This window comes from Echiichthys vipera (genome assembly GCF_963691815.1).
Source record: "Echiichthys vipera genome assembly, chromosome: 5".
Lineage (NCBI taxonomy): Eukaryota > Metazoa > Chordata > Actinopteri > Perciformes > Trachinidae > Echiichthys > Echiichthys vipera.
This window is the reverse complement of record NC_139830.1, coordinates 26,269,430-26,284,103: the sequence shown is the minus strand read 5'-3', so window position 1 is coordinate 26,284,103 and position 14,674 is coordinate 26,269,430. Positions and strand designations below refer to the sequence as shown.

At 45.4% G+C, this 14,674-nt stretch overlaps 1 protein-coding gene across 2 annotated transcripts; it reads left to right on the top strand.

The window, feature by feature from the left end:
- The first annotated feature begins 1,608 nt into the window (after positions 1-1,608).
- Positions 1,609-14,460, top strand: bicra (BRD4 interacting chromatin remodeling complex associated protein). Of its 2 annotated transcripts, none has more exons than XM_083913389.1 (14): positions 1,609-1,657; positions 3,751-3,796; positions 3,892-3,937; positions 4,804-6,876; positions 7,058-7,246; positions 8,620-9,246; positions 9,906-10,092; positions 10,190-10,287; positions 10,447-10,581; positions 10,693-10,742; positions 10,847-10,995; positions 11,076-11,170; positions 11,270-11,372; positions 11,469-14,460. In XM_083913389.1, exons 2-14 carry the CDS (start codon positions 3,756-3,758, stop codon positions 13,259-13,261), a joined length of 5,586 nt encoding a protein of 1,861 aa, XP_083769515.1. In that variant the 5' UTR covers positions 1,609-1,657; positions 3,751-3,755; the 3' UTR covers positions 13,262-14,460. The 2 variants fall into 2 exon arrangements, with proteins under 2 accessions (XP_083769515.1, XP_083769514.1); XM_083913388.1 differs by having other exon boundaries at positions 1,626-1,657; positions 11,267-11,372.
- The last annotated feature ends 214 nt before the right edge of the window (positions 14,461-14,674 follow it).

Sequence of the window (14,674 nt, the reverse complement as noted above, 5' to 3'; positions counted from 1 at the left end):
CTGAAATGTAGGGTGTAGAATTATAGTAGTATAAAATGGAAATGCTCAAGTAAAGTACAAGTACCTCAAAATTGTACTTTAGTACAATAGGCTACTTGAGTAAATGGTCCCCAATCAATCACTGGACGGGCACCAACAACTTACTTATTGTCAAAAATATTTTGTTCATAGAAATGCATTTAATTTAACTGATTGAAATTTGTCCTATTAACCTCTTATATTATGTGATGGTTATGTGAGCCCTGTTTAATAATCAAGTGTGTGGTCTTACAACAGTTAGATCTTACATATGTAAAGTCAATAAAAGGGGAGAACAACATTTAGCCCATACTTAAGCTGAGCAAAAGCTGCAAAGACTGGACCCAGGCAAGTCTTGTCTTCGGAATTTAGGACCAAGCACCTATTGCATTATACTGTTGTCAGATTACCAAATATGTCCTCCTCTGAGAGTGATTAGAAGTTGTGATTGTAGATTATGAGGCGTAGTTTTCCGTAGGTAAATCAAGCACCTGATAGGTCACCAGCGTTTACAGGCATTCTTTATTCCTAATGTTTTTAACATACATGAATCCCCATCATTAGGCATTGTACAAGTGCAAATGTATTTTAGTTATTTATCTCAGGTTATATCCTTAAAACAAAAAGCACCAGAGCACCTTTACTGGAGAACAAACGTTCATAGGATAATAGCTTCCTGAGCACATCACCCAACAACTTCAACCAAGACTTCAAGAAAGCCAGTGGTGGAATGAAACGGACACTTACTCAAGTACTTTAGGCTGCTTAAGTATCCTACAAGCTTCAGGTTGTATTTTACTTCATCATTTCTAGTTTATGCTGCTTTATAATGCTACTCCACTGCATCTTATATGCAAATGTTGTAGCCTCCATTTGACTTCACTACACTTGTCTGACAGCGTTAGTTGCTGGCAGATGACAGTTTTCATCCCCTCCCTGTCCAGTGAAAACCATGTAGCCTTTCTCCAGATGTGTTGATGTAGAATGTTTGTGGTAAACTGAAGGATGAAATGTTCCTGTTTGTGTTGAGAAACTTTTCCCACTACTTAAGCTAAATAAAGTATTAAAATAGCCTCCTGGAGCTGGTAAATGCATCGTCACACAGCTAAAAAAGAGTGTGTTGACTTTTTAGAGTTATGTGGTTTTCAAAGGACAGCCACGCTAAAAACACGTTGTTATCTTGTAATAAACGAGGCATTGCTGTAGATTAAACCATCTAACAGCATATAAAGAAGTTAGACATAAACATCTACAGCGGTAAAATGCCAAATACACATTAATGCATCAGTAATATTCGGCTAAATCAGAAACATCACATATAATAGGGAGCATTTTTACTGCACAGTGAGCACTTTCACTTTACGTTACGTTTACTGTACATTATGGAAAATTCCCTAATAAAGAAAGTACAGTTTTAAGGCACGACATTTACTTGTAGGTCGGTATTTTCTCATGGGGTAGGCTACTAGTGCTTTAACTTTAGTAAAAGATGTGCCTTAGTTCGCCCCGTCGCTGAGGCACGGATTCCACTCAGGCAAAACGGAAGTCTCCTGTTTCCTGCCTGTAGTTGGGTCCTGTACAGCAGCCCGTGCGAGGCTGTCCTGGAGACCCCGCGCTGCCTGCACCTCTATCGTCTCGGGTGAGTTTGTTACAATGTAGAGATTTCTCCTTTAATACGAAAAACTGTAACAAAGCTGCAATATTCGCGCACTGCAACGAAGCCGCAAACTGCACCGCTATCGCAACCGGGGCGCCACATTGCTGCACGGCCCGGCAAACATGGTCATTTTCCAGCGAATTCCCAAGCATACCCCCCTCATCCAAGAGTATCCCAACATTTACTCATATTCTGCCTGCAAGGAGAGATAGATAGCTCGCTACGCAACTGCGTTTACACTTCTAAGTCAACAATAGTGTGATGTCTCGGCGGAATTAAGGTGCCGCTGTGCAATATAAGTGTTAAAATTGTGTCTCTCGGTGGTTTGTTTTGAATGTCAAAGGCTCAAGCTAGCTGTGCGTCTGAATATTGTTGATAGCTGGGCTGGCTTAGCAGGCTAGGCTAACGAAATTCAACCCAGATGTATCAAAATGCTGGAAATGGAGGCGAAACGGGGTTTTGAAATTAAACGTTTTATTACATCTGAGTCTTAAGTCAGTCGCGTGGCTGTTGTGTGCAGTGTATTGTGACGAATCGACAAAATATGCATGCAAAAGCTCTATGAAAACACCAGCTAGCATGTAGCAGCCGCTTGCAGCGTCTCCATTCATATCCTGCGCACTGGCTGCTCTGACCGAGTAATGGCTACGACCCGCTGCCTTTTTAGAGCGGCAACTGGGGATGGCGCTCATGTTTGTGTTTGGATATATTGTTGACCTGCTGTTTTGTTGTTCGTGGAGGTGTTATGCACAGTTGTTGAGACTCGGTGAATACAGCGGCAAATGCACTCTAAATCTACCCAGGCTGTGAAACCGCGCGTTTTCAGTTTGTTGTCTATGTTTGCCGTCCGCTGTTTCTCGGTGTGGAGCAAACATGACTGTTGCTTGATCTCTTGAGTTCCCATCAGCAGGCTTGCTCACTAGGTTTTTTTTGTCATGGATTGAGTACATGTGTATGAAAACACATCTTACAACTGATGATGAAGATGGGCTTATGTGTTAAATCTCAACTTTATTTTCTTTATTTAAGGAACCCATATATCTATGTTATAAGCCTTAATGCAGTGGCATAGCTGCCTCTTTCCTTGCTTTATTCTCACAACACCCACTGCAAACTCCAGAGATGTCTGACAGCAATGATGTCATGTTTTGAGTCATTAGTTATCATTTGATTGTGAAGAAATGTCATTGAGGGATAAAACACAAAAAACGTCTTGTGCAGCAGTTGCAGTACAAAATATAGAGTGTAAATATAAACAAAAGTAGATATTATCACGAAGGTGCTAAAAACAAATAGAAAATGCTGAGCCAAAACAACTGCACATTTCTATATTTGGTCTATGGGGGTTATTTGTAAGAACAATTAGTAATAAAGTCATTATTTTATAACAATAGCAAGGTGATGTTGGCTTTTGGACTTATGTTGCCTTTTCCCAAATGTGTATCCCATGTTATCTAAGAGCAATTAAGAAGCTTAATTAAACAATATTTGTAACATAAGTGGGGTGTTTTTTGTAGTGCAAGTACAATGTGTAATACAGCATCCACACAGCAACTGAAAGAAGAGCATGCTAAAAAAAAGTGCAGAACTTTGCTTAAAGAGTCCAAGAAATGTCATTTTAATTTTTGACCAGAAAATGATTGTGGCTCATGTGTAACCATGTGACATCGCAAACTCGTAATCATACTTTTAAATCCCCAGTCAGCTTTTAGCACTGACATAATGTAGGACCCCATGTAATCTTTGTTATAGTTTTTCTGAATTTTAAAATGTGCTACTTTGTCTGTGATTCTGTTATCACAGAAACTACAGGGCCCACGCTGGGCCCTTGTCAGAAAAAGACACTAACCCCTCGGCCTATTTACTTTTCTGGGGGAAACCCTGATATTGTGTCCCACTAAAACAACAGCACTTGATATAGAACTAGAATATCACAAATACGGTGTTGTTACAATAACAATATAATTGAGATGTAACTATGATCACATAGTTTAAAGTATTATTCATTTGTTTTCAAGATGTATTGAAATCATTACAAAATACAAATCATTAATGCACCTTTTCATCATTGACAGTTGTCATGGATGATGAAGATGGCAGGTGCCTTCTAGATGTAATTTGGTAAGTCGTTGATGCCGCCGTGCAAGATCACTTTTATATTTGACACACCGTTCCGTCTTCTTTTCTGACGTAAATCACATTGTTTTCTCCTGCAGTGACCCAGAAGCTCTCAATGACTTTCTTCATGGATCTGAGACCCATGTGAGTATGAGAGAGAAAAAGTGAACAAAGACACCTATGTTAGGCTTGCGATTAATAGGTCTGTGAAATGGGTTCATAATTGATGTGATGAGGAGTCTTAGTTGTGCTTATTGTAGTTGGGGCTCGCGTGACTTTGTACTTGAGTCACTTTCGATTACACGTTGATACACTCTGAAACCCACGTCCCTCACTGCTTTCATATTCTTTCTTTTTTTACTGCTTCTTTTGCTTAATGGTTGTCTTTGCTTTTTAATTGCACCACTTTTTGGTTTCAGCCTGCCTTCCCTTTTTATTAGGCTAATTCACAAAATGAGAACTGCTAATACTAACACTTCCCAACTCTGCGTTATTCATATCATTTTGCCCCTCTGTCGCTTATCTTTTCACTGGTTCTTTACAATCTGGGTTCTTTGGACTGTTTTCTGTCCTTTCCTTGCCCTCCTCCTCTGTTTGATGGTCTGTATGTTTCTCTGTCCTGGTGGCTTTTGCCTGCTGGTTTGGGTCCCTTTGGTTTCTGTCTGTCCTATCCTGGGTGGGTGTGTCTGTAGTTGGACACTGACGACCTATTGGATGGTTCGAGTGACCCCTCCAGCTCGTTCTTCTCTTCCACTGGGGTGAGTAAAATCCCCCAATCCTCTTCCTTCTGTTTTCTATCCATCTATGTAGCATGCATCTCCAAATACCCTCCCTTTCCACTAACATGTCTACACTCTACAAGCTTTGATTTGCCGCAATGTTACAAGAGGTATAAGTGGGGTTTTCATGTCTGTATTTCTGTGTTAACTCAGTTACACTCCTCGCCATCACATCTGTCCATGAAATTCAACCTTCACCTGGTTTTACTTCTCTCCTGCTTTTCCTTTAAGGGCCATGTTCCAGAGGTCCAGCCTGCAGTCCAGCTGTCGGCCAATGAGCCGACAGGCTTACCCAGAGTCAGTGTTGACCTGGACTTCCTGGAGGATGAAGACATCTTGGGAGGATCCCCAGGTGGTGAAGGTGGGAGCAATGGCATTGGGACAAATCATGAGCCATGTGACATCCTGCAGCAGAGCTTGGCTGAAGCCAACATCACAGAGCAAAGCTTACAGGAGGCAGAGGCTGAGCTGGACCTGGGCTCCTTTGGAATTCCAGGCCTTACGCAGGTGGTACAGACACTACCTGATGCCAGCCTTTCTGGGGCTGGAGGCACTGCTGTTGGTGTAGGCATAGGTGTTGGTGTTGGGGGAACAGCAGCGATTTTCCCTGGGTCAGCCCCAGGAGCTACTGCTACTCCTCCCAATGCCACAGATATGCTGGGGTCAGTGCTTGCTCAGCAGGGCCTTCAGCTCCAATCCCAGGTCATGAACAAGGCCATTAGTGTTCAGCCATTTATGCAGCCTGTGGGCCTGGGAAATGTGACACTTCAACCCATTTCAAGTCTCCAAGCTCTTCCTAATGGGAGTCAGTCTGGACATTTGGGTATTGGACAGATTCAGGTTGTGGGTCAGCCTACAGTTATGACTATCAATCAGTCTGGGCAGCCAATTCTGGCTAAAGCCATGGGTGGTTACCAGCTGCACCAGTCTGGGCCAGAGGTATCAGGTGCTGGCTCTCAGGCGGGGCTTGGAGGCTCAGGAGGTGGACTTCTGATCCAAGGTAACAAAGCCACTTTGGGATCTCCAGCTTTGAATGGACCGGCTGTTTGTGTCAGCAGCACAAACAGCAGCAGTGGCGGTACAATGACTGCTCCTGCTGGGCTTGTGGGCTTTGGCAGCACCACTCTAAGTTCAGGAATTGGACCCCAGACGCAAACGCAAGGCCAAATCATGCAGAACGTGATCATCCAGCGCACACCAACACCCATTCAACCTAAACCCCCTCAAGGGGGGGCCATCCAACCGAAACTCTTCAAACAGCAGCAGCAGCAGCAGCCTCAGACAGCACCCCAACCCCTGCAAAACGATGCCCACAAGGCTTTAGGGCTGCAGCAAATTCCAGTTTCTGCTGCTCAGAATGTAACCTTCCTGACAGGAAAGCCAGGCTCTAACGTTGTCCTGAGTACTCAAGCCACATCACAAGGCTCTCAATTTCAACAAACCCTATTCAAGCAACAAGCAGCACAACAATCTGGCAAGCCCCTCAGTGTGCACCTGTTAAACCAACAAGGCAGCATCGTTATTCCCTCTCTACAGGGTCAGAATCACCAGTTTCTCCTGCCACAACTACAAGCAGGTGGGCAAATCCTAACCCAGCACCCTGGGGGACACATTATAACTAGTCAGGGTCCTAGTGGACAGCTCATTGCAAACCAGATTTTAACTGCAAACCAGAACATCAACTTGGGTCAGGTGTTGACTTCACAGGGCCACCCTGGGGCTGCCCACATACTCTCTGGACCCATTCAGCTCCAGCCTGGTCAGATGGGCACTCCCACCCTCTTTCAGATGCCTGTCTCACTGGCTCAGAATCAAAGCCAGACACAGACCCACACTGTCTCAGGTCATGCCCAGACCGTCATACAGGGCATGCCAATCCAGAACTCCCTGACCATGCTTAGTCAGGTGGAGGGGCTGAGCCCCGCAGTCAGCCTTCAACCAGCCCTGCAACCCCAGCCAGGTGGAGTCCCTAGCAGCAGCAGCACAGGAGCAGCAACCATGGCTCAAGGCCAGCCTGGAGAATGTGTTTCTGTGCTGGGGAGCTCCACAGACCAGGCTGCTCATCCCACTCAGCAGCATGCGCCACAATCTTCTATCCTCACCATGCAACCAGTTTCCTCTGTGTCCGCGGCTACCACAATACCTTGCTCTTCTCCGTCCATGTCTGTGTCCACCTCTTCCTCTGTCACGGCGGTGGGGCTGGTCCCCCATCAGGCTCAGCACAGTCCAGGGAGGTTGCTGTTCACCAACCAGGGCTCCAGTATGATTCTGAGCCAGGAGTCTCTTCAGATGTTCCTGCAACAGGTCAGTGTACAACTTTTTGCACGTTTGCTGTAATTGTGTACATTTAACAATGTCTTAAAAAATGAATAACATGCACGGAGTGATATCTGACCTCTTTGGTTTACTATTTTACTCCCCCCTCCCTCCAATCCCCTTCCTCCTTCCCTCCCTCGTCTTGAAATGGTAAATGTACTCCTATCAGGAGCAGCACCACCAAACAGAGAATGAGTCAACCCCCTCTGTGGGCGTACCAGCGTCCGTAATCGTCAGCAGCAACAGCGTCATTGCTCCGGCCCCCGCTGTCCATGACAGCCAATTAACTGACTCTTGGGTGGGTCAGGGCCACAGCCCTTCCCCTGGCCCCTCCCACATGACCGCATTGGTAAAGCAGGTAGAAATGCCCCTTTATGTTAAGCCCCACCCACTTGTTGCTGCTGCCGCCACAATGTTAGGGTATCTTACCTTTCCCCGTCACTGCTCTGTACTTTTCTACTGCATCAGTCATTGCTTCCATGGCTCTCACAGTTCCTATGCAATCCTGAGCTCACAAATTACTCGCTTGCAGCTTCTTTGTGTTTCTAACATCGCTTCATTATATGTAAAGGCATGATCATTCCAGTTGTCTACATGTATTATGTGTCAGCCACTGTGCTATTTCAATATTTAACTCTATGCACCGCTATGAAATGTGGGACTGGCAATCAAGTGCCACTTTTTTTTGTAACTTAAATTGTTTAACTAATTTGGTATGTTTTTCATCCATTCTACTGTATGTATTTTGTAACAATACAAAAGCCATGCTTATGCATTTAATAGAAGAGCTACCTAGGTGCCAAGTGCAACTTGGTCATCTCTTTACTAACATTCTGCTCAGTAACAATCAATCAACTCACCTCCATCTGCTGCATTACTATCCAATAACTGATCAATCAATCCACACCTCTCAACATATCGTTTAGACTCATATACTTACAGTGCCACTACCCCCTGTAACCCCTAGGCCGACCAGTGTAATGACCTTCAAATGATAATTCATGCTCCCCTGACCCCAGTCCCTGAAGTCCTCAGATCACCTTCTACTCCTCCATCACAGGCCCGCTGATCTTGACTTCTTGCTTTTGTAAACTGTTTTTCTTTTTGGCTCGTCAAATGATCATTGCTCTTTTTTGTGCGTAATCCTTCTCAAATGCTAAACAAAAAAAATCAGTAGGCTTCTACTACTTTCACTTCAGCAACTACTAGATTGTAAAGTCTTAACACTTTGCTTTTGTATTGTTTGGTTTCATTTTAGCCACGTTTGTGTAATTTTGTATCAGGGTTGGGCGATAATCATGTATTTTGATTTTCAGTGGAATTGTGATAATATTATCATATGTTATCATTTTAATGTTGCGCAAATCAACAATTTCAAGAAAAGTATAATTAAACCCTAACAAAACAAGTTATTGAGGGGTTTGTTTTATGTGTGCAAGAGTTTCCTTTAATGCAATGCATAGCAGTGGAACACTATCATCGTGTTAAACATCATTTTATGCATTCATACATAATATATATCTTGATTATTAAGATTCTGATACAACCATATCGCCCAGCCCTATAGTATCAAGTGTGAAACCATGAACCGTGAACTATAGTCATATTTCCTATGTACTGTGTGCATGCAGAACTTGCTTGTGTGATTTTTGTGCTTGATTTCCTCCTGTGTTAAAATAAGGTCTGCATTTGTAAATCAAATAAGCATATATTGTGATTCCACTTCTTCAGGTACCCCAAGGTGGACATCAACAGTCCCTGAAGATCCAGGGCATGTCGCCCTCACCGGCCTTGACCACTCACGCCACAGCACCTCCAGTGGCGGACAGCCCCCAGCCTTCCCAGTCTCCTCTTACTCTGAGCCAGCAGATCCATTCACCACACCATCAACAGCAGTCACGTCCTCCCTCTCAGCCTCAGCCACAGTCTCAAACCCCCTCCCGCTCATGCACACCCTCATCTCACCCTCAGCTCTTTATCGTGCATAACCAAATGGCAGAGTCCCCGCAACCAGCTCCACAAGGCCAGCTGCAGCACACACAGCCCCAGCAGGCACACATTCAAGTTCAGCTTCAGCCTCAGCCACGACCGGCCTCTCAGCCTGCCCCTTATCAACAAGATATGCCTCCTATGTCACAGTCACCCAAGCCTCCTGCAGCACCTCCTGCGCAGCACCAGTTTAATGCTCCTCCTGTCAGCACTTCTGCCACTGCTGTAGTTAAAGCCCAGGTTCCCATCCAGGGCCTGACAGCAGAGCAGCAGCACCACCTGCAATTAGTAGGAGCGCAAATACAGACCCTGTCAGGCATCACCCAGCCCTCACCTCAGCAGAAACAGCTGCTGGAGAAGCTACACCAGGTATTTTCCCAGTTCACCACAAACGTCTCATTATGTAAACTTATTATTAGTGATTATGGAATTTGCATGCAAGGGGAGATCTTGCCATTAAATTATTCTTGTATATTTTGACTTTACATGCTACTTTTTTTTCACCATCCTTTAATTTAGGAATTGACTATTATTGATTGTAATGCATATGTTTGCACCACACAAATACGTTTTTTATATTTAAAAGAGGACAAAAACATCTCAATAAGTTCTTACTTGAAATGAGTATACTGTACCTGATATACTTTTCTGCTTCTTTACACCTTTTTTAAAAGAACGGGTAAAATGCATAATTTCCAGCTGATGATTGGATAGGTCAGGGGTTGGCAATTCTGGTCCTGGAGGGCCACTGTCCTGCATGTTTTAGGTTTCTCCCTACCCTAACACACCTGAGTCTAACAATAATCAAACTGTGACAAGCTTCAGCTGCTTGATCATGAGCAAATCATTAGAATCAGGTGTGTTATAGAGCAGAGACAAACCTAAAACATGCAGGACCGGAATTGCCTACCCCTGGGATAGATGATTAACGTACCAGTACAAACCAGGAGTCTGCAGGAGTAGGCTTTAGGAAACCAAACCAGTTCATCTAGAATTTCTTGTTTATCAAATTTCTGCTGTGTTTTCAGGTCCAGCAGAACATCCTGCTTCAGACCAAGCAGTCTGCTCATCCCCAAGCCACTAGTCAGTTCAGCGCCCAGCAAGATGTGCCTGTTGAAAAGGTGGTGCTCTCATCATCAGCCAGCACTGGTACACCCGCTCAGCTTCCCTCAGTGCTGCAGCAGATGTCAGTGCTCGTCAAAACTCCTGCTACAGGTTAGACAATATTTACCATTAATGATGTAAAACAGCCGGACCCTGAGCGCACCTCAAAGTAAATCCCTTTGTACTATTTTGTTTCCTCTTGTCTTAGCGTCAAGTGACTTACAGGTATTCTCAGGAGCCCAAGGGCCAGCTGGAGCAATGTTGAATCAGACTGTCACTCCTGCCAGCCTTACCCAGCCTGCACAGGTACAAATCACACCTCAAAGCCAATTCCTTCTAGGACATGCATGGTCATTTAATGTTGTGTGCTAGCTGTTCTACATGTTGCCACCCTTTTAATACGGAGTTTTCAAAACTTTCATGTATTTTATTAGTGTCTAACCCTCCTTCTGATTTTCCCCACAGGTTCAGCCAAAGCCAGGGGTGATCAGCTCAGTTGGAGGGATGACTCTGGGGAAAGGTGGGATGCAGTTACAGGTGTTGGGAGCTGGTCTAACTCAAATGCCTGCTCCACAGCCCCTAGCTCCAGTACAAACTCAGGTAAAGTAGTGTCACCGTATGTTAGTGAGGTTCTGGAAAAACTGCCTCTAATATTTAAGCTTCAGCTTCAAGGAGTAATCTCTGTTTTTAATGTTTTTTTTCACATCACAGACAACAACAATGAAGATGCCTTTCAGTGCAGAGCCCAGCAAAGAAGCCAGGTGTGTGTGTGTGTGCGGCATGCATTTTAATGGCTTACTTTAATTGTCACATAATACCGGTAATGCCATTTTTGTAAATTGTATTTCTTTATACACACCTGCAGGATGCTCGATCAGCTGAGGAAACAGCAGGGTTCAGTGCTTCACCCAAACTACAGTGCTCCTTTCCACTCTTTTGACGACACACTGCACAGACTGCTGCCTTACCATCTCTACCAGGGAACTGCCAACTCTTCTCAAGACTATCAGAAAGGTAACAGACTTCATCACCTCTAGTGCACCTAGTATATGTTCTATTTCAAGATTTTCATGAACGTCTTGGTTCTTGCACAGTGGATGATGAATTTGAGACGGTCTCCAGCCATCTGCTGAAAAGGACCCAGGCCATGCTGGATAAGTATCGCTACCTGCTCTTTGCCGAGTCAAAAGTAAGTTTATAAACCAGCATTCTCAAAATATGCCATGTTGTCTTCTTTGTCCTGAATTGATATTGATCTGATGTTTTTTTAATGTTTGAACCTGAGCAGAGACTGGGCCCCTCGGCAGAGATGGTGATGATTGACCGGATGTTCATTCAGGAGGAGAAGATTGCGTTGAGTCAAGACAGGATTTTGGCCAAGGAGAGACCAGGTACCTGACCACTGATGTAGCCACACATGGTTTTGTGGTTGTCTTGATCTAAATTAAGTGTACGCTAATGATGTTATTCTGTTTATTTAATTGCAGAGGAGTTTGTGGCAAACGTGCGCATGTTGGAGAGTGTAGTTTCATCCCAACAGAAATCATCTTCTGCTGAGCCCACATCAGTGAGCGGAAGTGTAGCTGCGGCTGTCCCTGCTCCAGAACCTGCAGCTCCTGCCCTAGCGCCTCTCCCAAACATTACCCCAAACCCTTTTCCTGCACCCACCCCATCACCAGCTCCTGCTTCAGCTCCAGTTCCCGCTCCAGCTCAAGCACCTCCTCCCGTCCCTTCCACCACCCCTTTCCCCCCTACCAAACTAGTAATAAAGCAGGGGGGAGGCGGAGCCTCTGTGTCCTGGTCCAGCAGCTGTCCCCCACCTCCAGCTGCAGCGGGCAGGATGGCCGAACCCACCGGCCAGAGCTCCTCCTTCAGTCGTGCTCCAGCAGCATCATCATCCTCTTTCACCTCTTCATCTCTTTCTACCGATGACGACGACGCTCTCCCACAGAGAACCAGCAAACCGCCTATGAAAACCTACGAGGCTCGCAGGAGAATTGGCTTGAAGCTGAAGATCAAGCAGGATCAAACAGGGTTCAGTAAGGTGGTCCACAATACTGCCTTAGACCCAGTACACACACCTCAACCTCAGCAGAGCAGTAAGTCCATCTCCCAGCCTAAGACTGAAGCTGCTGTACCGTACCCAAAGTCCCACCCTGTATCAACTCCTCCTACTACAGTAATCAGAACTCAGTCCCCCGTATGCACTGCTTCTTCTGCCTCATCGGTCACCACAGCAACCACTCAGTGTAACCCGCCACTGAGAGGTAATGCTCACCCTAATGCAGCCCCATCTTCCTCTACCTCTTCCTCTCATACTTGGTCGTCGTCCACCTCCACCTCCTCCTCCACTCAAATGAATGGGACATTGGAACACCACGACGTCGGTGGTGTCAAACACAATTCTGCCTCTACTGCCCCCCCCTCACAGACAACATGCCGTCTCCCCCTTCGAAAAACCTACCGGGAAAACATTAGTCCCCGGGTCAGACCAGGCGTCCCAGGGGGAGGAGACGAAAGTTTGTCCTACCCCAAACCCACACCGTCACCCCCGAGGCACGAGGCCTCATCTCCTTCCTCAGAGCGGACAGTTATAGCCAGTGTGAAGGTGGAGAAAAGGGGCAGGGAGGCCTCGCACACTCACACAGAGTCAAGCCACGAAATGGGCCATTTAGGGAGTGCAATGCAGGGGCTGGACGAAATGGATGAGGTGTTTAACCGTGGCATCAAAACCACACAACACCATCATCACCCACAGCTCCTAGACAGGGAAGGGGCAAAGGAGAGAGGGGAGGAGCACACAGACCAAGAGACAGATGTAAGTAAATACAAGAGGGCAAGTGGGAAAAATAGACATAGGGCAGGTGGGACGTTCAGAATGGACCAGCATGCCCCTGGGCCTCCCTCTCCAGAGTCCTCCTTCACACGAGACTCTTTGCTTCCTGCCAAACGCTGCAAGTCGGACTCCCCAGACATGGATAACGCCAGCTTCTCCAGCGGCAGCCCTCCAGATGACTCTCTGAACGAGCACCTGCAGTGTGCCATTGACAGCATCCTGAACCTGCAGCAGGAGCCCTCTGCCCGCGGGCACCACATTAAAGGGGGCCACAGCAGGTCACACCAACACCAAAGCCAGCGCCCAGGGGGCTCGGCAGCCTCATCACACAGACCCTCAGTACCACCCTCCTCTGCTTCCTCGTCCTCCTCCTTGGCCCAGCACCCTCAGGTCGGTGGCCGTGGCCACAATGGCAGCCTGGTGCCCCAGACTCAAAGCAGATAACAGCCCCTCAGCCCCAGGCCAGACTGACAAAGGGGAACTAAGAGACAGATTTTCAGGCAGGGGAAGCGGGGGGCACTGTGAAAACAGTATCACTGTACTACTCTGCCAAGCTGTGTTGGCTTTGTTTGTCCATTTGAATTGTCCTGGCATTTCTTTGTCATTTACAGCCTGAGGTAGACCCATGGTGGATTAAGTAAGAGTGTGGTTGAAGGTAAAACCGTGTGGCATTTTGTACCTGTTCTCTCAGCAAAGTCAGCAGATGTTGTTCTCCACTTCTTCTTTCATTGTTCACTTTTGATCTTTTCTTTTTCTCATTCAGTATTCATACATTCCTTCCATGTGGCCCGAGCACCATCTCCTAGCTTAAACTTTAGAGGGTGTCTCAATGAGCATCAGGGCAGCTCATTAAAACATTTGTTTAACTTGGATACCTGCAGAAGAGAATACAATCAGGTTCACACTGCAAAACATTATTCGTAGTGTCCCTTACCAACCAAATTTGGTTCTCTTATCACAAAGATAATGCTGCCAGACAGATGCAAACAGTACATGCTAAATTGATACAGTCCACCTCTTTATTAAGATTAAATTGCCTTAGTTACACTGCTCACAAGGCAACTACTCTTTGTCTGGAAGAATCATTGGTCTCAACCTCCATTATGCCTGGCCTGAATTTCATATTGCATGCATTTTAAAGTTAAACATGTTGAGAAAATCATCTTTTGAAAAATTGTGAAGTTGTTTTCCCTTTTGACTTCTCTTGAGTACTGTAGTACTGTACTGTCAAGATGTAAATGAAATGTTGTAAGGAAACTCAGTTCTTTTCTGCTTCTAGGGTCAGAGTATTTTCCAGGTTCTTGTTTTAGACCACACGCACACGCGCGCACACACACACACTCAAACACAAACACACACCTGCCCCCTTTTTGATTATGATGCCAGGTTAGGACTTTATGCATCTCCGTCAGCAGGGGGCAGGCCGGTTTTAACTTGGTTTTCTGTGTGTCAGTCAGTTTGTCTCATCTTTGCTGCTTCCACTGTATCCCTGCCTCCCATCTGTTTGTGTCTTTTTAAGTCTGGTGGACAATTCAAACACGAACACAGCACAAGCATTGAAATGGAAAAAAAGGAACAATAATAATGTACAAAAAGACCGTAAGAGAATTTGAAGTATAGTATTACAGATTAATTTTGTATTGTATTTATTGTGTATAATGACACTTTTTAAAAAGAAATGTACATTTAGTAAAACTGTAAATTAAACCTTGCTTCTTTTATGAAATATCGCACGTCCTCTAGTCATTTGTCCAGCTTCAGGGTGCATTTCTTTGGATGACTAATGATGACTGAGGAGTGATGTGTGATGGGGATGGTGGTGGCAGTAGGGTGTGTTTTCTATCAGACAGCCAGCAG